Genomic DNA, 26762 nt, shown 5'->3' with positions numbered 1-26762 from the left:
TGCTAGGAAGACTTTTCCTAATGCAGCCCAGGAGACTGTTGGCCTACTTTGACACAAGCTCATGTTGTTGGCACATGTTCAACTTGGTGTCCACCAGGACCCCCAGAGCCTTTCCTGCAAAGCTATTTTCCAGGCAGACGTCCTCCAGCCTCTACTGGTGTATGGGGTTATTCCTCATTAGGGAGAGGCCTTCGTATTTCCCTTCACTGAACTTCATGAGATTCCTGTTTTTCCCTTTCTCCAGCCTGTCAAGGTGCCTCTGAACGGCAACACAACCAACTAATTGTGCTGTGTGTACAAACACCTAAAAATCAAGGCCTTACAGTGAGAAGGTTCAGGAAACCTTTTAATGCTTGAAAACATACAAAATTCATGGGTATTTACAATTAAGTGCCAGCACACTATTCAGATTCCCTACAGCAATACAAGCGTGCTTGTCATTACAAAATCAATTGATGAGACTACTTTAAGCAGGTCAGATACTTTTTGCTCTGCTCCTGATGAAGGTAAGCCTGAACCACTGTACTATTAACCGGTTTACAGCAAAGTTGTCTGTTCTCCATCAATACAACAGTGAAAGGCAGTACAAAAATGGCACATTATTGACCTCTGACCTATCTTCAAGTGAAAATGGCAAAACCATTATAGCTGCCTGTCAGGAGCATTTTTCTTGTTTACTGAAGTCCATTTGTCCCTCTGTGTTGCCTGAAAAAAAGAGGACTCAGATATATCCAAAATCTAAAGATTCATTGCCCTTATAGCGTGATGCTGACATTCTTCTCCTTCCCCAAATGAACTGGACTTGTATTGTTTCACGGGGAAGGGCAGAGGAAAAAGATGTGAGGGGGATGAGGAAATAAAGAAATCCTGGATTTTGTCAGTGATTCCATTGTCTCTAGCTATGCACCAACAGGCTCTGGCCCATATGCCTCAGGTATGATCCCACTGTTGCACATTCATCCACTGCCAGTCTGGAGATTGCACAGAACCCAGAAGTAATTCAACTTTTAAACCTGCCAAAATAGGCGGTAAAAAAAGGTACACATTGGTTCCAGGCATGGCAGGAGAATGGATTGTAAGCATATACTACAGAGAGGACTATTTTAGCGGGGAATCGGCTAACTAGATCATTTGGGCAAGGGCACAGGAGGGTACCGTACTGCACACCTAGAGAGGCTGGATTGGGATCAGAGCACATGATCTGTCTTTGTTGCATAGTTTGTGCTCTCTATCCAGAGAGCAACCATTCAGCTGTTTCAGAGATCCAAAAATCAGCTGCAGAGAATAAAAAAAAAGCTACTTTTTATATAAGACTGATGACTGTCACTACTGTACAGTAACATAAGCAAACGAGGGAAAAAAGGGTAAGTTAGAGTGCTGTAGTGTCAGAAGAGAAAGAATGAACACTTTTATCCTGTATCTTAGTACAGGAGATACTGGAACTACAGGATGTAGAAGAGGAGAGGGTGGGAAGAACAGGTAACACACAGGTAACAGGGGCAACAGACATGAGTCATGCCTCATGAGTTCCCTTGCTAATCCTATAACAACTGAACTCCAGACAAATGAAATTACTACGATCCCAACCTCACTACATCAGGCACAGGCTGCATGGAGCACTTGGGAATCATATAATACAGTTTAGCACTGCTTGGACACAGGAACATGTCAGCTATAAAACAGTGTGCTAAATCCTAAAATTAGCATTTCTGTTTCTGCTCAAACACCTAGGATATTCAACTACAGACATTAAGGCAGAGTTAAAATTTTCTGAGAGTATGTCTTTCCAGGAAAATGAGTTTAGCAAACTTTACAAATACTTTCTATCATCATGCAACTGTCATATGCAAACTTCATCCCTTTCTCTAAGTAACTTCCTAACACAAAACTTCTTTGACAGAAAATACAATCTACATCGTAGTCAAAACGGAGGCCTGTGGCACTTCTTTAAGTAAATTATAAAGGGAGTTCTCAGGACATAATGAATATTAGGTTGCTGAATACGAGACAATAAAACTATTGTTTACCAATGATATGCAAGTATTCTGTAGCATTGTGATGACATAGACAGAGGTAATATATAAGCATTTTACATAAGCATATGAATTATGTGAACACCAAAGGGGCAAACAGCGATGGGTACAGCTGCACATGATGGCTAGCCAGGTAACAAAAAGCTGCCAGAGAACAAGATTAAGTACATAATTAAGGATGAGTGACAAATCAACAGAAAACAAGATACGCAATATCAAGTCCAGAGGAACCCTATGTCCCCCGGGGAAAGGGGGCAATATCCTAAAAACATCAGCCACTAGCATGGAAAACTGGAGAAGAAAAAGATAAGCCCACTTCAGTTCAGACTTCTCTTGCCAAATAGCTCTCAAGCCTAGTCAACATTGACCCTGTGGCTAAGGACTACCAAGGACTGTCGCTACTAGTTATCTACATTACCCAGTAACAGAAGGCAGCCTATTAGGTCTCTGAAGGTCCCCATAGATGCCTCCACTTGATCAGCCACAGAGGTCAGACAAAGGAGCTCATTTTCCTGCCCTGCAGAGGGCCATATCCTCTCTAGAGTGCTTAGTACTATTCAAGGCCTGCTAAGCTACTCCTGCAGAGTCCTCTATGAATCAAGACAGCTATCACCAACACAAGGGAATGCAACTGGAGTGCATGCAGAAAATTTCCATCAGCTACCGTCAAAACCAGGGCATAAAGTTAAGGCTGACTGAGCAGGCCTCTCATCCTTCGGAAGTTCAGATTTTGCTGAAATTAAAGCTTGGGATATTAACTGAGCCTGGTGTTAGAATTTGCCAGGCATATGAGTGCAGCAACAAATAACAAAGTTGTAAATCTTCAGGGGAAGGCTGGGTCATAGAGAATGATCATGAAAGACAGATTTGACCATATAGAAAATGTTAGTGTAAGTGCCATACCATAGATACCCTTCCTAGACTAATGTACCAAAGAAATTAAATTCAAAAGAAGGCATTATTGAAAGTATCCTAATATCAAATAACCCAAGACAATTTAGAAGTTGAAATATAAAAAATCAGATAAACATTGGAAGAAATTAAAAACAGTGCATGTAAGTTTCTTTATGGGTAATTCTGGTTGAAATAATGAGCCATCACCCACAACTAGCACATGTACTCTTTATTATGTATGACAGACTTTAAAACAGCTGAAACAACTCATTTCAAGGGGCGTTAAGCTATTCCATTAGTACTGAAAGCTATCAGTCCGTTGCATATAAATGACACTTGGAGATTTTAGCAAATGTGACCAGTATATAGCCCAGAACAATAACCAGTGGTTATTGCTTGTGGATGATTTAGACATAGGTAAGCCTGGCCAAATGATTTCATAGAGCAAACCATTTCCTTCACAGCTCTCACTGTAAATTGCAATGCATTTATTTTTAATTTTATTTTTAAAAAAATTTCTCTGGACTAACCAAAACAAAGAGCTCTAAGTTTGGAAAAAGTTTATAGGGCAGATGTTGCTGCCTGGAACAACCTTTGAGTCCTTGAAGAAGTTAAACTCATGAGTAAATTTAATGTTTCTCTCCTCAGCTTGAAGAATGAATCATTCCTGATGTGTCAGAAAATACCAGAACACAACAGACTTTTTCTAAAAATAAATTGCTTCTTTTCAAGGGCCAAAGACATCTGTAGGTAAGTCTGAAGAACTACTCAGTTTGCTATCAATCTGTGAATCAGTAATTAAATCTCAGGTTAATAGCATGCGCCTAACAGATGCTTTTTGTAGGCAGTTTAACGATTTGAAACATTGTATATGTATAACACCCGTGCAATAAACAATGGAAATGCCAAGACACAAATTAGCTCTTTTCTAAAGCCCAATTTAAAAACCAAAACCCAAACCCCAGCTTTAAATGGGTGCCTATTCTTTCAGATTTTTTTTTTTGAGTGGATTTGAAAAGGGAGCAAGGAAACACATTGTAAGAGGTAATTTTATCTCAGAAAACCTTCATTCTCCATTTTGCAAAGTTTGACTAAAGATTAGTCTTTCATCAGCTTGAAGAATTACCTACACTAAAGCTTTCAGCATAATAATAAGTGGAAATAGGAGCAACAGGGAATCTTACTGAAAGAAGGGTTTGTTGCTTACTACGTGCATTTTAAATATAAACAGATTAAACAACTGACTTGAACTGAAGTTAGGAAGCAAAGGTAAGCTGCAGAAAATACATAGGATTTGTGATCAAACTGAAAAAACCCACCAACTAGTAACTACAAAAAATTCTGACATTTTTAAACCTCTTATTCTAAATAACCAATAACATTTAAGTCAAGCAACCCACTTAATCTACGGCTCTATTTGCACATGATGTGTTTACTCACTCACAATACAGAGCTCTGCAAAATAAAAGTAATTGGAGGAAGAACTTCCAGTCATTATTTGATATGGTCTCCCATTTTCCAGCAATAATGATAAGGAGTCCAACTAACAGAAATGTCACAATATTGAACAGCAATATTTGAATGTCAAAGCATAATAGGTAGTCAGTAAAAAAATAATAAATGGTCATATATACTCTGTTCCCCCCTTCCCTCTCCCCTACCACAATATTTAAAATAAAAATGAAAGATAAGATCCACAAAGTATAGGAGTGCTGGTGTGTAGTCCTCTAAAGGGAGAAAAAGCAAAAAGCTATGAACTGTTAGAATTCGGCACTGATGAAGTGAGTGAACACAGTGAAGATAATGCATACATCAACAAGTAAGAACTCCCTTTTGCATAGCCAGGTATAAGAATTTCTGTCATTATTTAAGAAATACTTTTGCTCTTTCCATCTTCAAATGGGGAGAAAGCAAAGAAATTTTAAAACTAACCTCATGCTGCTTAGAAAATCTGATTTGTGTTAAGTCTGAACTAAAGCATCTGTTCAATTATACACTCTGAAGCGACCACCTGTGTATTGCAATACTGTCTTTATTCAGCTCCAGAAGAGTCCTGAAATGCCTTTGCTCAAGCAATGTAAGGAGATGCACTGTAGGGAATAGAGGAGCTGATTGAAACCAAGTCCTTTCCCCATTTTTGCTACAAAAGGGAGAACAGAATAGCAACCACACTAAGAAAAATGAGCAACAAACTCATGACTCAAAAGCACATCTAAATAAAAACATAGAGCCTGTAGGTCATGCAGACTGACATAGTGCATGGCAGGGCAGAGAGGGCAGAGTTTGACATGCAGCAGAAGAAAGACGTGTCTGGGGGCTCAGAAAGGACTGACCAAAAGAGAGGCTGCTGGGAGTGGATTTTTTATGTCCTCTGAGACTCAGTGCTGTCTCTGGAAACAGCAGACATGCATTACATAAACGCACAAGTTCTTTCTGTAAGCATCCCGAAACATTTTTGAGAAAAAGCCACAATCCAATGGAGAAACACAGCTTTGCTGCCAGGACCAGGGCAGGTGGATCACATAGCACCAGTATTCAGAACTGGTACAAGGCAGAAGGTGCACCTGCTGGAAGTGAGCCAGGACCGGGACACTGCTGACCCTCCAGAATCAGACAGGCTTTATTGCTGAGATCAGAAAAACCACGACTACACAGATGATTCGGAACAGGGAGGTCAGGCAGGATTATAGCATGCAAGTAACTAAGTGTAAAATAAATAACAAAACTGTCACCACCTATATATCTGGTATGAATGGCAAACAATCTAGGCAATTTGGAACATTTATAGTAGGAACACAGCTTAAAGCAGTGCATCCAGATCTCTACTCATGTATACATATCTTGAAATCTTTTAATCCTTTCAGTGTTTCTTTGGTAGTAGTATAAAAGCAGTGTAATGTTAGTTCAGTGTCTCTAAGCAGGACAGCATCAGAAACATCTAATTGCAAGCAACTGCACTTTCATTACTGAGTCATAACCATCAAAAGATACAACTTTTTCTTAAAGAACTTAAATCTACACCATTTTTCTATTATCATGGTCACTTTCTCAAGAAAGTAACTCAGAAAAAATATAAAACAATTGTACAAGTCTAGCATTTTTGAGGTCACATGCAAAAATTACCAGTTCTGTTTCCATGGTTTATACTTGCTTAATATAACATGAAATTCATAGGGTACACATTGGGAATAAATACTCATTACTTACCTATCATATACATTGAGTAGCCAGTTAAGACACATGTCTACACAGAGAGGGACATTCACCATGTCTTTGTGTTTCTCCTCGAGTCCACTGTAGATGGTAGTGAGACAGCTGATCACATCCTGAACACCAATCAGTTGGTCATTCTGACTCAGCCTGTGCTGTTTGAAAACTTCACTTGTTGTGTTCAGGTCCAATAGGTCCACTAACAACAGGTGATTTAAAAATAAAAATAAAAAAAAAGGTGTGAACATAGATGCCCAAGCATAGCATTCACCATAATTGTTCATGTGCATATTGTAGCAAGCACTGCAGACAATTAGCTAAAACCTAGCTTCCACTTAGTGAAAATCTGTGAGAAGTCAACAACCTTTTGGTACTGTATATTTAAAGAAACAGAATCAAGATGAACACCATGGTGAAAACGGCACAGATCAGAACATTCAAAAAGCCACTGAAGTAGCCTGTGTAATTACATAATACTGACTTTAGATGTGCATACACTGGGAGTCCACTACTCTTAGAGGATTCTTTACATTTACCATAAAGCAGAATCCCATTAAATAACTCTGACTTTTGATATATATAAAGCAAACCAAATATAAATATAAAGCAAAACAAATTATTACAAACAATGTTCTCTTAAATGCTGTAGGAATGTACTGAGGCCTGATTAACTGAATAGCATTGGCTAAATTAGGGCTTAAAAGAAAGCAGGGAGAGGGAAACCGGGGAATTATTTATTGTGGTTTTCCAGCACACTAAAAGTTATGCTTTCATGAAAAATATTTTTATCTCCTTCATTAAAGGATTATTTCTATAATCATTTGGTGATGCTACAGATATCCTACAGGTGAAAAGGGTTTTGCTCCCCAAAGCACACAAACATCATTTGAAAATCTGGGGTTTGCATAGTGAAAATAAAAAGCTGTCAATGAGCTCTTCTAATTCTTTTTGCAAAATAAAGTGGAAAAGGAGGAAATAGTGTAAAAGAAGCAAGAATAATTTAAGTCAAAGGGTGATATAATCCTCAGTGACATGTTTTTACAGAAGTGAGGATTTTACGGGGGATGGGGGGGAAGCTGCAATGTATTATTATACTTGCTACAATGTATGCACCACAAAGTTGAGGTACATTCCAAGCTCATACAGAACTGTTTCTGAAGAGCTAGGAACACATTTACACTATAAATGTCATCTCTCAAACAAAATGAAACATGACAATCTCAGATGTGTTATAAATTGCTCTACACCAATAATGTTAAACAAGGACCTGGGAAGGGCAGGCTGTGCAAATCAGGGAAGTCTAGCTTGGTCTGGAAAGTAAGTACAGCAGTAAAAAGCAGGAGTAAGACAACACTAACCACTATGATCAATTCTGTCAAGAACTCAGTGAACATCTACCAAAATATAAAGGTTATGGGCCAAAAGGCTACATTCCCAATCCCTTTTCCCAGTCTACCCTTCCTCATAGCACTGTAAAATGAGAAACAGTACCTTACCGCCCTTGCTTTTCCTCTCCCTCACTGACATCAGTACATTCTATTCTAACCTTACAGCATCAGACTTGAAGGGGGTTTACATTTTTTCACCTTTTTTTTTTTTTAAGCCCATCTCTTCAGCTTGCACACGAATGCCAGCCATGTATTTACCAAACAGGCAGACTGCCAATTGCAGCAAAACACCTTGCCACTAGTTTGACTTGAAGCAGCCCAAGTATGTGGCTGTACACTGCAGCATAATCTCCTACAGTAGCTGGAAAATATGTAATACACTGGAAAAGGCTCACAGCCCTATTAAAAATCAAAACAATACCAATGCCCCCCTCAATCACAATGCAACACTAATGCAAGACTAATTCTTTGAGGGGTGGAGGGAGGGGGTTGAAACTAGGTGCAAAACTACAACATGCTATCCAATCACATAAATATTGTACTCTGGAGAGATGGCCACTTTTCATGTTTTTCTTTCATGACTTACAGAGGGAGAATAAAACCTCAAAATGATTGCCAGCAGTTTGCTGGTTTGGTTTTTTGTTTGTTGTTTTGGTTCCCCCTCCCCCCACCCCATCCCCCCTGCAACCTCTTTTTGTAAGGTACTTAACAATTGGCTAAAAGCAGGTAAGCAGCTTCCTAAAACAGACTGACAGCACCCCAAACTTTCCCTTTTTAAAGCCAGTGAAAACTTGGAATGCTTTGGTATGGTAGGAAGTTGTAGCCTTTGGTCTTGGCTTAACAAAACTATCCTTGCACTGAAAATGGCCATTCAACAGACACTGGAGTGTTAGCCTGCTAACTTCACATCTTGATCTGCTGGCACCAAGATCTCACATTCACATTTCTGCCAAAGGATTCTAGAGGGAATCAGGAGAGGTACTTTCAGTATTTTCATACTAAAATTAAACTCTGTTAATGTACTAATACAAATTAAGAAAAACATACTCTTTTGGATGACACCATTCATGGAGAATAACCAGAGGAAATTGCTTCCATCCCTGCTTATTTCAGCACTCACCTGTCTGAATGAACTTTGGGTTCAGTTATCCCTGTCATGGTAAGGTCTACCCACTAGCAGCTCCCCTGGACTGGGCTGATGTAAAAAGGGATTGTTTTCTCATTTCTCACTACTTTCCAGTTTTGAAAGTTTTTAAATAAACCGTGTTTATGCAGATGCGGAAAAGCTAACCTAAGACTCCATGCCATTGCTAGCACATCATCTACTGTACACAGCTTTTAGTGAAGTTTTGCAGTACCATTCTGCATCTGCTCAAATGTGCTGAACGACCAATACTGCTACTAACCAACAAATGGACACAAGGGTCATTTCTTTCCTTTCTGCAGTGAGGAGACATTCTCAAAGGAAAACTGTAAACAGAAACCACATCACTCAGTGTGGTTCAAGCAGATGTGAGTGACTGACTCAGGAGCAGGTAACTACATACAGCTACTTACGGCAAATTGGAGGCTGCTGCAACCCCACAGAAAATAGCCAGGCATCGCCATGGAACTTTTGTTTTAGAAAGACCATGTGAATGACAGCAGTTCCTGCAAAAGACTAAGTGTCTGAGGGAAGTCTACAAGTCTACACAACTCTCGGTTTTAGTCCGGCGTGCCTTAACATTCATTCCTTGTGCAGCTGATATTCTTACTAGCATTCTTAAGTTTTACATCACCTAGAGGAGCTCAGTGACAGAATTCTGAGTATACATGGTGATTTTGTTCCCTTTTTCCCTTCCAGTACTATACTTCAGTATCTGGGGCAACATCATTTCTTGAAAATAAGCTACAGTATGCTGCACAAGAATTAAGTATTATAGTCAGATCCTGCTGCTGAATAGTTGCCCAGTACAACTGTGACATAGGATATTCTCCATGGCCCCATTCTTCTTCGGCTACTGTGGCAAAGTGTTCTCAGTATGTTTGCCCCACATAACCTGAGACAGAGAAGCTAAGAATCTGTTTCTTCCAACCTGCAACCATTCTCAACTTCCTGCAGAATGAATACACATAGGTACATACACACAAATTAGTCTCTGCAGGCATCTACCTTCCAAAATATACGAGGTGAAACATGACTCTACTTTCCTGCTTGTAAAGGAGGGTGGGGGGAGTGGGAGGGAATAACTTCCCCAGAACCATTTTTGACACTTAGCAAGGCCAAAGACTCAGAAGAGAGATCTGGCATCAGCAGTTTTCCAAAGTACAGCTCTCAAATTACATACTCCTGAACCTGCTTGTATAGCACTTAAACTGCTCCTCACTGCAAAGTCAGTATCAGGTGCAAGTGGGACTGTGCCTCCTGCTCCAGCTGTGCCCTTGGAATTCTCCCTAAAAAGGCCTTTGCAGGTATACACACACTGCGGCTGTGACAGCCATCTGTCACATTTTAATTTACAATGACCTCATTTTCCAGTGATTTGCTTTGACGTTTTCTTTGCCTTAAGCACATAAGCCCTTCTGAAGCATTCTGCATCCAAACACCTTCAAAACCCACCCACAATTAAAATTACAGGAAATAAAATGGAAGACTAAAGTAACTCAGGCCAGAGAATGAGTGGCAAGGGCACAAATGGTGACTCTTTCCCTACCTTAAAACAAAACCATCAACAAATAAAAGTCAAGAAACAAATTCTAGATATGGCTTAACCACTCTCCCCTTCCTCAGAGAAGAGGTGCTATCACATACTGTGTTTTGGCTATCTCAGAAGCCATTCATAGGACAAAATCAGGCCAAGAATTGTCACAGTCAAAGGGAATTTGACCTGTTCCCCGACAAGAAATAATCAGCTAAGCAAACCACGACAAAAGGAACAGCACTGATTACATTTTTGAAAGTGGTCTTAAAATTGTGCCAGATCATAATGAGTTCCTGTTCAGAGACAGAAAATACTTGTAACACTTAGCTTTGTGGGTAATCTGCAATATCTTTCTTAAAAAGCCATAATATTGTGTTCTCACAACATTCTTACACCAATCCTTGGTTAAATATGTCCATGTAATAAAGACAAAGATTATTTTTTTTGGCTGTTGTCTCCTCCCATAAGGCAGAGAGATGAAGCAAACAAATAGTTTCATAAATAACGAGGCAGATTGGATTGTAGAGATGACAGTTTTACTCCTGGCTTTTTCAAATTGGAATATTCTCTTTAGTTCTTATTACTTCCCTCTGTCCTCCTTCCATGCCCCTGCCCTGAAATTGAAGACAATATTCACTTTGATAGGAGGACACTTTTGAAATCTATGAATGACGAGAGCTAACCATTGCAGTTATGACAGAAATTGATATATTTTGCAGCAAAAGCAAGAGCAGGATGTTCCTCCGCAAAGCTTACTAGAAGCAGTGAAAGCAAAGTTTGTTCTATACGGATCGCTAGACAATCTGTATGCCTGTCAGAAATAGGCTGCATGATTAGCATCCATCACGTGCAGTCTGCTTTTTCACTCTTCCTTGGGGAGCAGCACACACAAGGAGAATTTCGCTTTCCTTTTGGTTTTTAGGTACACGTTGATGCATACTTTATACCCTGCACACTGATAAGCAGGAAGCTCATAATGCTCTTTAGTCTTGCTAGTGTAAACTATAGATGAAACTATAGGCTTGGGTGGGACCATATCTCTTGCACAGAGAAGCTCTAGGCTATGCCAGAGAAATACAGTTTTTCTTTCAGTACCATCAGATTTTCAATACCTTCAAAGGATAGGTTCTGGTTTTTTTCCCCAGGGTCTTGAACTCCATTTGAAATTTTGTAAGAAGCCAGCACAGCATATAAAGAAGTGGTGAGAGGTACTCCCAGGAGCCTGTGCTGTTACACAGATGCACTTCTAGCTTTCTGGAGCAGCTAGCTACCATCTCAGGCACAGTTTCATTTGGTATAATGCACACTTCAAGTTCAGCTAAGAAGCTACTGTCAAGATCTGACTGCTCTTTTCTAGGCTGGAAAGAAAACTAAAGACCTGGAGAGTAGAAAGGGACCCCTTTTTGTGCAATTTTGCGCAACTCCTTCCTTGCTTTCATCTTTAGGATGGCTTTGCACTTCTTGTGTTCCTAATCAGACTGCAGTTCCTATTCACCCTTCAGGGTTGAAAAGTCCTTTCACAGCAAGGACTCCTGAATTTAAACACGAAAATTTGGTAATGCTGTACAATATTTGCATATCAGTTGTTACTAGGATCTTTCAAAAGGTCTTTCAAAAAATCTGTGGTCTTCACACTCATTCACAACCAACACCTCCTCCCAAAATTGTCCTGTTTCCATTGTTTTCCTACTTCGCTCTTATTTTCTTGGTGGTAGATGAGTGGATTTATGTATTCTCTTTTCCATTCATAGTCCTAATAACTTTTAAAATCCATATCCCCATAATCTCTGCCAATTTTTGGCACTCCTTCCTTTTTGTACACCTTAGTCTCCCCAGTTCCAGCTAGTTTTCTTCCACACACCTTCTCTTCTCTGCCTTCTCACAAAATCTCACTTTTTTTAAAAAAAAATATCTTTTTTGCTCTTTCCGTTATCTTCCTTGTCTTCATGTCTTTACTCCATAATGTAAACCATTTCTGCATTACATCAAACTATTAGGTCAATCCCATTTCTCTAAAAATAAGCATTGAGCAGTTACAATATAGGTCTGCTCCCTCAATAAAGTATCATCTTTCTTGTTCTCATCTTGAATTCTCAAGTACGATGCAAAAATATCAGTGAGCATGAACACTGAACACACAGGAACCTTGGAAATTAAGCAGTTTAGACAGCCGAGGCTGTTCAGTAGATCCTTTCCTTTCCTGCTGATGAAACCTATCTGCTCTTCAGAGTGGACTGTGGCTGAATTAGATCACTTAAAACCAGAGACAAATGCCAGCACAGGTCTGGGCAGAATATCCAATGTGCACATTAAATGCATTGTTATTTCCTACCTAAATTTAAGACCCTTCCTCAGATTCCCAATATATATATATATACACACACATATACTATTATTGCTAATACTAGTAGTTTGGGTTTTCCTAGTAGCTTTTTGTGATTAAAATGTACAGCAACACCAACGACCTATAACCAGCTATACAGATCTGTATCCTTCCCCTTCACACTTTGAGTGGTCTGAACTCTTCTTTAACTGGAATTCACACAGCAAGATATTCTTTCTGAGAGGGAGGAATATTTCTGAAGTTATACCTAGCAGCAGTAAACACACACAAAAAATGGAATAGAACTCTAAAATATAATAAAAAGTCTGAGTTTACGTCAAAGGTCAGCATTTTAGCTCATATAATTTTACATTGGTTTGTATCAGCTTGTATCAAGAACAGTATGCAATAATCAAGTTGAGAGCTCCAGAATTTATTTTCCTGTCACTTCTCAAAGTATTCTTAGTGGGCATACTATTTCAACTTACCTGCTACACTCCTTTTTTCATTAATTGAATTCATTTATTTGCAATAATGACACCTACTATTGGCAATTCTTCCTGCCAGTTTGCTGGTTGACGATCTGTCAAGGATGTATCTGGTTCCTTGTTAAACATTAACGTTGTTAGACTTAAGTTCACCCTCCCTTCCCTAAGTACTGTAGAGAAACAATTTGTCTCAAAGGCCAAACTCACAGCACAGTGCTTTCTGCAGTCTTCGGATTTTGATGGCCGTACGGTAGGCAGAGAAGCGTACGTTGTTCAAGTCAGCTGAAACAGCAGAAAAGAAATATGAGCAGCGCTAAAAATAGAGTCTGTAAGTTTCCTTTACATATAAATTTTCACATTTTGGAAGAAGTCTGATATCCCTCCTCTTCTCTGCAATGAATTCATAGGATAGATCAGAACAAGTAAAACAAACTGAGAAGCTGGGACCTCAGCCCAAGCCACCTGCAGGGAAACCCTCCTGACTGACAGTCCAGGGCCTTCACAGATTGGCACACCAGAAATATCCTGACACTATCTTGGTACATGTAATACATATCAATATATATAATAGAGTTTTACATACATATTATGGAGCATTAAGTAGTTTCCAGACAAGTGCTCAAATATAGTATGTTTCTCCAATAATTTACAACTCCGATGGACAACACAGAGCAGCAAAGGTCACAGCAACAGAGGAAAAATGGCTTTTTAAGCTATAATTTCTATGCCATGACTTTGTAAACAGTGCTTTTAAGGGGACAGTCAGATAGCCATAAACTCTGTTTTAGAAACTGATAGGTATAGTAACATTTTTCCTCATTTAACAGTACTTTACCCTTTTCACTCCTTAGAAAAGGTGATTTCACAGTAAATGTAGATGTTAGCAGGGCATGTTGAACTAGTTGTAAAATAATATGGTTGAGACTTTACTGAAAGTATAACTGCTCTGATCTATTACAAAAAAATTAATTCCCTGCAGACTGGCATCCTGCTTTAAACACACAGAGAGCCTGCATCATTGGACAGTCCCTTGAGGATTTAAAAGAAATAAACAAGATACTGCATTAAAGCATAGAGTCAGAGCATACTGTTCAGAATTAATATTAAAGGCAATACATGATGTGATCAAGGCAGTAGAGTTTTGTGCAAAGTGTCTCATCAGAAAGTGGGAAAGGCTCTGTTACAGTTCATGGCAACTCTGGCGGTCAGCATACAAATGCAGATTTTACTAGTGGAATGAACATTACACAACAGTTTACTTTAAGAAATTCACTCACCTAAGGACTGGAAGAGATCAGTCATTTTAGGATGATCCCAACAGGTTGTCTGTGTCTCATGACTACAATGGAATGAGGTAATAAAAGTTTCAGGCAACACACACACTTCCAAAGAACAAAACCCCAAAGATATTCTGATTTTCTGTGTTTAAGTGGCAAAAAAAATCCCTCATCTCTTTAATTAAAATGCACAATTTGGGCCACATGGCTCCTTGATTGTTTTAATCACAAAGTTGGATAGACAATAGCATACCCATACTAGGAAAAAATACAAATATTTACTTTTGATTCTAAGTGTGACTGTATCAGTTGAACTCTGACCCTGCAACTGAGGCACATTAATAAGGTAAAAATGCAAAATTTCACTGCTGTAGCACAATCAAAATATTTTTTAAAAGACTTTAAAAATAAAAGGCATTGAGGTTTTATTTCAAACTTCGTTGGCACACCTGAACACACGATTTTAAGATTTACCTGTAACACATTTATCATAGAATCATTTAGGTTGGAAAAGACCTTTTAAGATCAAGTCCAGTGGAAAGCCTGATCGATATTCACACCCTCAATCAATAGGTATCTTCATTCAGGGTTTGTGTTCTCACACAACAGAGATTTCAATAGGCAGCATTGTTTAACCCACCTTTTAGCACTGCTGCTTCGATTCACCAGGGTTTCAAGTATGCAACAATAGGGGTCAAAACATATATTATGTCAGGTCTACAAGCTGCATTTTATTTGTATTTATCAAAATTAATTGCTGGAATGATTACACATTCTTGTCTCACAAAGTATTTACATTTGAAGTAGACTTGTAAGAAAATTAGAAAAGTTGTGATCATAGCATTCCCTTTAAAAGTTAATAATGAAAATGAAATTATGCTAGGTAAGAAAATCTAACAGCAATAAGCAGAGAATACCACTTATTTAACCTTTGTTTCTATTTAAAAATTGTTAATATGCACTTCCCCCCCCCCCCCCCCCCCCCCCATACCGGTATAATTGGTTGCAAATAATGTCTTTAAACGGCACGTTGCCATTAAATGTACTGGACTGTATATTCAGCTGGTATACACAAATTGCTGTACCTCAGTGGGTGTGCAATAGCTTATCATCACTGATTTTTTCTTTTTTTTGGATTGAGAAACCAACCAAGAATGAACCCTTTTATGCTAGGTGGTATAAAAAAACCCCAACCAATGAAACCAACAAAATAAAAACAAAAAAAAGGGATAGAATGTTTCTGCTCCAAAGTGCTGCAGAGGCAGGACAGGTACTAAAATGAGAAGGCAGGCTCCAAACAAGGTGCTGAGGGCCCTTCACATTACCCTTCAAGGTACACTAGTGGAAAATGTGTGCAATGGGTCTGTGCCCAGGGGATGTGATCCCCACTTTATGTTTGCTACACCAGCATGACGTTTCCAGCTTTGGGTCTGGTCTACATCTCCATGACCAGCTTCTCCCTGTCATTAGGCTTAACACTCTGCCATAGGTCTCACTTGTATATCTGGCACCATCACAACTTTGTGAGATGGTTTTCGTGGAAGGTCACAGACAAAATATGTAATTCCTATTAATTTTCCCTCTTTGCGATTATTCCCTAGTAGATTAGTAGATGACTGAAAGGAGGGAGAGGCCCTGCACGTGATTACATATAAACTAAAGAGATTTATACAACATGCAATGAAAACATCTTCTGTTAGACCTTGATCAGCTCTGAAATACCATGGTAAAACCTCCCCATTTCAGAAGAACATGGAAATACATCTTTACATATGAACACATACTTCCTGAACTCAAACGTTTATTTGGTTTCAGTTTGATAATAATATCCCAATAATTACGTTCACATATCAAATTCCAAATGATGTAGTCAAAGCTCTGAACTCTAAAGCTAAGGAATACTAGTATTTAAATCAGTGTTTGTGCAGTTTCTGGAAAGACACTTTTAAAACAGCACTATGTTTATCCTTGTCCAGAAAAGTCATTTGAAAAACAAGTATCCTGACAATTATTTCCTTGGAAGGGGCACACCAATAAATCATCATGAAGCCAACAACAGAAAAGGATGTATCTGGGTTTGGTGCTGTGCCAAGGTAAAGCCAACTGACTGTCCAGCATTCTCAAAAAATCTAGTATAAAAAAGCTACATACTAGAAGAAGGAGAAGATATACATCTTCTGTAAACAGGAACAGAAAATGTAATAGTTCATACTGATTAACTTATTTAATAACCTCAGAACTAGTCCTGTAGCTGCCAAATACCTGCACCATCATGTTAAATGGGATGGTGTCATTATGATCTTGACCATTTAGAATTTATTTCTGTTGACAAAACCCATTGCAACTGCCCACAGAAATGGATCCAATATGTGATCAGTTTAATAAAGCTTGTTTTAAGGAAATTGTTCTACCTCAACTTCCCTGACCAAGAACCCTGTCCCCCCTGGCAAAAAAACAAAACAAAACAAAACAAAAAAAAACCAACCAACCACACACAAACAAACAAACAAAAAAACCAGGACCAAGACTGGTGATTTTACTATCAACATCATAAGTGAAAAAGATTTCTTAGGATTTTCTGAGAAAAGACTCTAAACACCTTTGAACTTCTATGCTAAAAGTAAAGGTAGGTGGCAGTACTGTGACAGAAACTTTAGATATATGTGTATATGTAAAAATACATTTTACTGTTTAAAATGCTGAAATATTATTGTAAACACTGCATGTAAACAACCTGAAATTTGGCTGAGTCAGATCCTATTTACAGCCTTAGAATCTATCATGTCAAAATTAGCTGTGATGGTAAAGGACTTTGCTGAATTGCAGCCTTTATTTCTCAGTTCACTATTTTCTGGCATTAAAAAAATATGTTTCCACAAAGAAATCTATTTCCTACTTGTGGGGTGCTGCAAGAATCTCACCTGGGAAGTGCTGCAGAAGTGCAAAGTTTATCAGCAGCCAATGCCTCCCTACACAAAGAATGAATCAATAGCAGAAGTTGATTTAAAACTCTTCTTTTTTAGCAATAAATCATTAAATTTCATTAGGCCCAGATACCTTCTCTTTTTTTTTTTTATTATTAAAAGAAAAAAAAAAAAAGAGGAAAAAAACAGTTAAATACTTGGATAAATTGTTCCCTCCCTCCCCTCCAGAAATATAGTGATGTACTCCACTACGCATCTGTAATGCTTAGTTAGGATGTGGGCAGATTTAATTGCAATTCAGATTTCAGCTTCTAAGTAATTTATAAACCCATATGCAATGAATAACAGCTGATATTACTAAACAGTTTCCTTAAATCAAGTTTCCAAGATTTAAGAATGAACAACAGTTTCATTGTTGAAATGGTATCCTTTAAGTACCTACTTTCAGCAGCAGCTTTATCTGAAAGACTGAAAACTGCTTTAATCGTGACATCATAACACATAACATGCACAAAATGTTATTTTTTCTATTTTGCTTAACATGAATCAGAAGAAAGTGGAGGAGTTATTAAAATCTGTGTGTCCTGCACTGTCACCTTGTTTTTCTATTTAATGTAGTAAATACCTGAACAACTAAACTTTCTCTTTAACAGAAAGGCACAGAACATTACATTTATACCTAATAAAATAACAACCAGAAAATATTTTTATTTCTCTATTTTCATTTGAAAATTACATACATTTGTGCCAGACAGTTCTTTCTTATGCCATGTGGGTTATATGAGAAAGGAGGCCCAATGATCATTATCTGGTGGAACTGAAGACAAGAGAGAATCCCTTCATCCAGGCTTGTCCATAATTACCTAAGTCAGTACTACCTGACAGCTGCTGAATGACTACACAAGGTGAACATGACTGTGCCAGCCTAATCCCAAAAAACGCTGCAAGAAACCATCTGTAACAGCTGAGCAATCTCGTACACAGATCCAGCAGAGAAAAGGAATGGGCTCAGAGTGAGTGAATCGCCAGCTCAACAGTCTGTTCGGGTCAAAGGAGGTAACAACTCCACTGCTGTGGGCAGTGTTGCTACTTCCACTGAATATATTCCATGGATAAACTTAATTTAACACAGAAGACACCACAGCCAGACTACTCTGGACAGAGCTGAGGAGAAAAAAAATGTGACTGTAAATTTAAAAAGATCTATAATAAACTGTGGGAGGCAGGAAGAATCAGTCTCAGCAGCAACTTTTCTTAATGCAGAGTTTTGTTTGGTAACAGTTTCATAATATGCAGGGACATTTATACAGACACAAATTGATTTTCACAGGAAGAAAACAAAAAAAGATGGGTGTGCAGATAACCTTCCAATGCTACAAATAAAACTGTCAGAGAAAGGAGTCATTTTATTAGGCACTCCAAACAGGAGACAAATGCAAGACAAAGTGCTTTCCGGTGATTTGGTTTGTAAAGCAGCAATTTGAAACAAGATTCATCTTGCTTTGCTGTACCTACAGTAGCTTTTGTGTTATTGATGCAATACTAACACAAGCAGACCAAGCACTGAGAAATGCTCTCAGAAAATTTGCAGTACTAGAGGGTCTGTAAGAAATGAGGCCAACTTGATGAAATTGGAGGAGATCTTTCTGACCAGGATCTTATAGTTCTTTTTTATGCAAGTTCATAAAATAGCAACCTATTTTAAAATACCCACTGCAGTAGTCAGTTACTGCCCAGAGAGTAAAAGCAGACTTGGATGTTCCCTTGCTTCTCTGATACTTTGCTAAGTAAACACAAATAACATACAAGGCATGAGACCTACAAGAACAAGGAAATTGATAAATGAAAGATTACCCACTTTTATTTTACATGTATATGTGAAAGATGTCATCCTTAGAGCAAAGGACCAGAGATTGCTAAATTGCAGTTACTAGAGTTACGAAAACAATATAAGCAAATAAACCAGTATGCAATTCACTCACAGAAGCACCCCAGTCATTTTGATTACCAGGCAAAATAATTTCAATACGTCATGAAGAGAGCTCCAACTTGATTCCTCTGGAGGCCATAACTTATTTTAAGTCCCAGAAGGCCATTAGGTAGAACTGGATGGATTGTTTTTACCACAGAAAGACAACAGGAAGACTTCAGAAAATTCAGCCCTACTAGCAAGTATCTGCTAAGAATGTGAAGAAATGCTTTTCTGTATTTTTCTGCAGAAAACAATCTGTAACTCCCAATGATGGAAAACTAAGCTTGCAAAGAAGCTAATGGAAATCTGTATTTGGAGTGATGCTGAAGTTAGATGGAAGAAAAAATGAATTTTACATGATAAATTGTGAAAATACATGAGGACTTCATAATTTTTACTCATCTCACTGAACTTCTGAAAAGACTCAAAACAAGCATTTAACCAAGAGCAGATGCATCTATACTCTTCCCTCTCTGTTACTACCGTGGCAGTTCTGTCCCAGGTTGCAGTGACATGCCAAGGAGCACCTTCCCTTGCAAGTACTCTACTAACTTCTGGAAGAAGTTGTAGAGTGAGTTGATATTTGCTTTGAATGAAAGTGAACAAGTTAGGCTCAAGTTCATCTTTCATGCAGATGGCACTGGATAAAAAGAACTTTTCAAGGTCTACAGGAGCCTAGGTTACGAGATCAAGATTTCATTCTGCACAGTAGGTAGCGTAAGATGCAATTCTGCTACCACAGAAGTGAGGTGGTCTACACCTCAGTAACACAAATGGTGTGAACATGTTACATCTTCCCATATGGTTCAGTCAGGGAAGAATTAAAAGCATTTCATTGATTGAGCCACAAGATAATTAATTGTCTTTTTTTTTTATTGTTAGTATTGGAAGACTGAGTTATTCACAGTAAGAGTCTCCTAGGTCTTTTCTGCCAAAACTTATATGCATCCATGAATAGATTACTTGACAAAACAGTGTAATTTAAAAAGTCCAAATGCATTTGTGCAAATTTCACAAACTAAAAAGAAACATTATAACCATAACATATTCCAGATTTAAAGAACTACATATTAATGAACTGCTCCAAAGCTTAAATGACATTTACTTTCGCAATCTGTTTCTTTTCCATTATGTTTGCTGGCAGCTTTCTAATTATAATTGGCAAAGATAATTCAAGTTAAAAACACTTTCTGGTGGTAAATAAAGAGATGAGAAACAGTTAGCATGTCATTAAACTTGTGATCTCTAGAAATAAGAGAACAGTCCTTTTGAAATGAGTAGAGTAAGTTGTATATCTCCAAGTGTTTCAAGCTGTCCAAAGAGTTGGGGGGTGGGGAGTTGGGGAGAAATTTTTTTTTTCAGCTTTTTGTCTACAAGAAAGAAAACTAGAGACGCGTTTGTGGGTTTTTTTATCATTTGTAAGCACAGACAAGGCCTATGTCTGTGTTGATCATCACCAGCAAATGCCACAACAGCACCCACTAAAACAGTACTCTGGCATTATGTTAAGCAGCTTTCTGTTCCCGTAGACATCTGCACAAAACATCACCTGAACTCAGAACTCTGACTTCGCTGCCCTTGCCAAATTTCAAATGGCATAGCAACATCCCCACTTTATAAATAAGTTATGCTGCTTTATCTAGATAGTGTGGTTTTGGTTTTTTTTTTTTTTTTACATCCATTAGAAAATGCTAGTTTGTGGTGAAAAAGAGTGAGCGTAACACACTGCAAGGGTAATGTCTGTTAAGAGGTTGGTGGACCAATTTCTATGCAGGTATTTTTTTAATCTCATCAGAGAAAAGGTACTACTACATTTCTTTAATAGAAAATGAAGACCAGCACAGGAACTGGTAATTGAAGACATGCTCAGAAACTGAAACCTGTATTATGTCTTTCTGCAAATTAAATTTTATTTTCGCTTCTAAGGGAAATAATTCTTATAAGAATGGGATTGTGGTTATAACTAGAATAAAAAAAAAAAAAGTTAAGTTTCCCAGTTCCATTAGTTCTCCCCCTCTTCCCCATACAGGGGGATAAACCAAACATCCCGAAAGACTTCCTGAAGAGTCTTGAAAAAAAATGGAGAAGCAGAAAGCATTTTATTCCCATCCCCCATGAAGTTGAACATGATATAGAAGGTGACAAAATGGGATTCTCAAGATGCTGGTGCTGCCAGACTCTTTGCAGGATTACAGAAAAGTAGCCAGGGCGACTATGGAGTTTGATATTGATCAATTTAATGATTATACCAAGAAATTGCTCTCCCTGTGTAACGCCCTGTATGAGATTAAACTCACTGTGACCCTTTCTGTATTACCCTTTTGCTTCTTCTGCACAGTACAAATATCTAATAATTTATAGCATTGAAAAGTACACAGCTAAAGAACACTTAAACTAGTTAAAGGGACAACAGTGAGAAATGCCTGGGTAATTATGTTTTCTGCACATGCCTTTCAGTTCATTGTGTTTTCCTTAAAGATGTTTTACTGATCATACATAGAGTCTCCTTTACTCTTCTGTTTCTCCTTAGAATATTTTTATTGAAGTACTAATAGAGGATGTAGTTTTTTCATTTTCTGTTATAGACGCCAAGCATGTCTCTGTGATTCAGATAGTTATAAATGAGCAGCAGAAAACTCTCCTTAATTAAATCTCAAATCTTTGCAAACCAATCTATGAAATATGTATTCAAGTTTGACAAACCTTTTGTCCAAACTTCACACTTATTACCAATAGTAAATACTGTGCCTGCTGTGTTGTACCCCCCTCCATACTGCTCATTAGTCCCATTCTCATCTATAAAGTATGAAAGACTAAGCTTTTTTTACAGCATTGAGATTTTACAGATTTGGGTTTCATTGGTTGAATTCTACTGCGACAGAGAAGACCCAGACTACCAAAAATACAAAAACTTCTATGAATTGTCATTAAGAAAAAAATCAAACAGAAAGCAAAACTGACTAAATAAAATCACATCAACAGAGGCAGAGCCATTTGGCAAATTTGGTTTACATAGTAAGGTAATTCACAAGGAGAAAAGAGACAGGCTGAATCACATGAGTAGGTTTGATTCAACCAAATATCTGACATAGCCCAGGGCGCACACACCTTGATAAACCTAGGTTCAATGAACTATAAATTCTTCTTCCAGCCAAGCAGAATAACGACTCCTTTCCAAGATGCCCCCAAACCAGACTGCTTCTCTCTGAACTTAGAGGGCAGAGGAGTTTGTACACTGGCTTTATAATATTTCACATGCTTCTGTTACTTGATTAAATACAACCCCAGAAAGGGCAGACATGCCAACTGTTAGCAAATGGGGTGCAGAAAGCAAACTGGACTCCAAAGCCACCATGGTGTGCTGGCACACTAAGCATGTCTTTCCCCAAGACACTTCTCTCTATGTGTGTAAATGCAGGTTACTTCTGGGATCACGAAACAAACAGAATAAATGCTGCTCATCTGAAAATACAGACATCTTGCATCATTTTGACATTCTCCTTACAGATTCACTGCTACCTAAAATGCTCCCTCCTACCTTCTCAGCTGCAGTACCGTAATTTTTTTAAAAAAACTCTATTCTCCATGTGCAATAAAACCACAAAAAGTGCAGTATTTTTATGTTAAATACTCTTCTTAACCAAGGTACAACTACCTCATCATCTTCACCTATGTCATATTCTGACTATTTTACATTTCCTGTTCAAGGACATTTGCAAAAAGCAATAGAAATGAAGAAAAGGTATGATTTATGGTTTTCTAAGAATAGTGTATATTCTTACTAAGAATTAAAGTACCCTGATTTCAACTAGCATTTATTTCCCTTTCAAAATTAATTTTTTTAAAAAATCTCACTTTTCAGCCACCAATCATTGAATCATACTTTTGTTGTCCTTGTTCTGCTGTTTTTCTTCCTTATCCCATAAAATGTAAAACCAGTACCTTAAAACGTCTCTCTGCACATACAAGTCTTGCTGTAAAGGCATTAAATATAACTGCTTTTGAATGTTAAGTTATTGAGACTTATAACTGTTCCTTCTACTCATGTTGTGTTTTACAAAGGAACTTTGTTCAAAGAGGTTAGTACAATTAAAGAAAAAAGAAAATTAAGTTGATCTTTGCCTCTTTCCCAGAATTTCTTTCCATATAAACAACCACCATTAGATTCTGTTGACTGTTGTCTTGATTTGTATTACAAAAGCTCATGCAATCAGTCCAATCAAGTAAGTTTGTGTGTCAGCATGGTTTTCCTCCCTTCTTTAAACTATAGCTGAAATTAGGGATTAGATGAAGATTTAAAAGGATATTTAAAGCTAAAAAGACTCTCCAGCCTGATCATACAAAGCAAATGAAGTTCAGAATCAACTCTTTTCTGCTTTATTTTCTACAACTGGTTTATCTAGCTGCTGCTGCCAACATGGAAGTTTAGGTCAGTAAGCAATAAGAAATGAAGGAAACTGCAAAGGTCAGTCTGCTTGTCAGACTGTGGAGCTACTGAAATTCAGTATTCCTCCTCAAGCTTTTTGAAATAAATAAACCCTACAGTTACATGTAACACTATTCTCTTTCAAGACACAAGAATCAAAGCATTGCTTCAGCATCATGTATCATGTTGAAAGCAGGGAAAGATTACTGGAAAAGTAACCTTTGAGATGTGTTAGTTAATTCTGTTTACTTCATTACAGCCATCCTCAAAACAACCCAGTGGTCTCTGCTTCTATAAAGACCTCGACCCTCACAGAACTTGCCCTACTCTCTGCCCTTTTATCAAACTTCCCGTGCAAGACCATTAAAACAAATTCTGAGAGATGCTGGGCGTTATTTTGCAGGCCCAGTTGGCTTCATTCCCCAATCTAGCTCCAGGGCAGCCAATACACTACTATCAAAGCAAGCCCACAGTTATCAGCGGATACTTTGCCACCAAGTTGTGTGCTTGCACAACTGCACCTAGTGCACACAGGAAAGACTTTCCTCTTAACTAGTCATGATAAAAAAAAGATTTCTCAAAAACTGAACTCTGGCTGAGGTGAGGCAAGGGAGATGCCCAGAAACTAGGAAAAAAAAAAAAAAAAAAAAAAAAAAAAACACAAACTAAAAAAAAAAGGATTATGTAGTATGGAAAAAGGATATACATGTGAAATAGTAAAGTTAAAAATCTTTGCTTTGCTCAGCACAGATAAGCTTTTAATCCTGGTCAGTTCCATCTGTTGTGGTGCTAGGACTGGACTATCCATCCTGTCTCTATCCTCCAACTCTGAATGCACTGGGAAGCGTCACAGACTCCTTTGCAGGCAAACTTGTATCCATTAAACACTCCCAACTTCAGCTACCAGCTCTGATCAGGTAGAGCAGGAACGTGAATCGCCCTCTTTCAATGCCTACTAGAGACATACCCACAAGAAAAAAACTCTTTCAAGGTAGTTTCCTCTTGCTCTCTGTAGTTTGATACTTCAGCGTTTTCTCTGAATTATTGCTATAGGTGTGATCTGTCCTCTCCTCTTACACTTGGGGCTGAGGCAAGAACCTCTCCTCCAGCATGTCACAGTTTTCTGTCTCCTTCTGCAAAACTTTTCAGCAGAGGCACAAATGCTTTTATAGACAACTCAAGGATCTTCACAGTAGGTTTTTCTTTTCCTGTTTACTTACTCAGACCCTTAAAAAATATTTATTTTCAAATCATAGTCTAAAAACAACCGTCACACCTCAAGAATGATGGCAACAGGTTTGATTGACATAGCTTTACCGTTACCCTGCTTTTCAAAGCTCTCAAGCACTCATAAATTGTTTGAGGCACAAAATGTAAAGTCAGATTTATGACAGAGCAATATGCAATAGTACAAAATCCTCACTGATGTTCTTTTAGAATGAATTATCTGCATGTACAATTCATAGTCAGCCAGCTGATTGTGAGACACTAGTGTGCCCAGTTGGCCAAGAATGCCAACAGCATCCCGGCCTGTATCCAAACCAGCATGGCCAGCAGGACGAGGGCAGTGATCGCCCCCCTGTACCCGGCACCGGTGAGGCCGCACCTGGAACCCTGTGTTCAGGTTGGCCCCTCACTGCAAGGCAGACACTGAGGTGCTGGAGCGTGTCCAGAGACGGGCAACGGAGCTGGGGAAGGGTCTGGAGCACAAGTCTGATGGGGAGCGCCTAAGGGAGCTGGGGGTGTTTAGCCTGGACAAGAGGAGGCTCAGGGGGACCTTGCTGCTTTCTTACAGCTGCCTGAAAGGAGGTTGTAGGCAGGTGGAGGTAGGTGTCTTTTCCCAAGTAACAAGCAACAGGACATGAAGAAACAGCCTCAGGTTGCACCAGTGGAGGTTTAGATTGGGTATTAGAAGAAACTCCTTCACCAAGAGTGTGGTCACACATTGGAACAGGCTGCTTAGGGACATGGTAGAATCATCATCCCTGGAGGTGTTTTAAAAATGCATAGATGTGGTGCTTAGGGAACGGAAGTCCTGGGTTAACAACTGGACTTGGTGATCTTAAGGGTCTTTTCCAACCTAAACGATTCTATGATCCTACAGATTTAAAACACCTACTTTTCTCCCAAACTTAAATTGATAACATTTTAACACAGATTTCCTTCAGCCAAGAATGAACTGCTTTGGGTTTGGCTTAGTATACACTGTACGTTCTTAAAATTTCATTTACCTCTTTGGCAAAAAGCTATACTTCTCTCAAAGCTGCAATCTTTGACCTTTAAAGTACTGGCAAACAGTACACAGAATGAGAAAACCCAAGTTAAGGACTGTCCAAGTAGAAAATATCAAAATCTCCATACCTCCATACCTCGGTATTTATTTTTATTTTCAAAATAAATATCTTGACCATTCCTCTTGGTAAACAAGGTATTTGTACAATTTTTGTCAATATTTACATTAATGTTAAATTTTCCTTAATATCAAGCAGTATAAAAATGTTTATAAAGTAAATGACAGTCAACGTGTCTATTTCTGAAGGAATTTTGCACAAAATGATGAATGGTCTCTATAGATATTAGTCACCACTGTTCTGCTATGGGTTATAACCTTTGCATTTTAAAATACATTATGTATTCAGCTTTTTTCCATTTACTCTACAGTTTATACTCCAGATGGGCCACACACATAAGAACAAGCCTGGTTTGGATACTGGAATACTGATACCGTATTCCACTGGAGCATCTTTGCTGTTCCCTGTGTGTTCGAGTGGGTTTTTAGTTAGGTTTGTCATTGATTTCTTTTTACATATTTCTAAATTATACAGTATGCAAAGCAATAAACATGAAAATTTGTAGTATATGAGCATAACACTGTGTAGAGAAACTCTTGATAACATTTCTAATTACTACTTAGTACCTATGTTGTTCTGCCAGGTTATGGTAATAAAACCCTCTGTTATGCTTAAGGAAAAAAGAATCAAGGCAAACTTACTTGATATAATAGGGCACTTTGTTTTGTGAAACAGATCTCTGCCATGGAAACTGTACTGAGGCTGAGGAAATAAAGAGACAGTAATTATTAGAAAGCGCCTGTCAAAAAAATCCAACTATATTTTATTTATTTATTTTACAATTAAAACAGTTAT

At 38.2% G+C, this 26762-nt stretch overlaps 1 protein-coding gene across 6 annotated transcripts in view; it reads right to left on the bottom strand.

The window, feature by feature from the left end:
* Positions 1-26762, bottom strand: part of UTRN (utrophin) — a 382484-nt gene that overhangs the window by 50601 nt on the left and 305121 nt on the right. For all 6 annotated transcript variants that reach the window (XM_040599527.1, XM_040599526.1, XM_040599529.1 and 3 more), the window contains 4 exons: positions 26609-26669; positions 14295-14356; positions 13225-13299; positions 6135-6336 (listed from right to left, as the gene is read on the bottom strand). In XM_040599527.1, coding sequence (XP_040455461.1) covers positions 6135-6336; positions 13225-13299; positions 14295-14356; positions 26609-26669 — 400 coding nt within the window. The remainder of the gene's footprint in view (positions 1-6134; positions 6337-13224; positions 13300-14294; positions 14357-26608; positions 26670-26762) is intronic.

This window comes from Falco naumanni, chromosome 6, assembly GCF_017639655.2.
Source record: "Falco naumanni isolate bFalNau1 chromosome 6, bFalNau1.pat, whole genome shotgun sequence".
NCBI classification, from domain to species: Eukaryota; Metazoa; Chordata; class Aves; order Falconiformes; family Falconidae; genus Falco; species Falco naumanni.
Note: the sequence above shows the minus strand (reverse complement) of the source record. Positions and strands in the feature narration are given on the sequence as shown.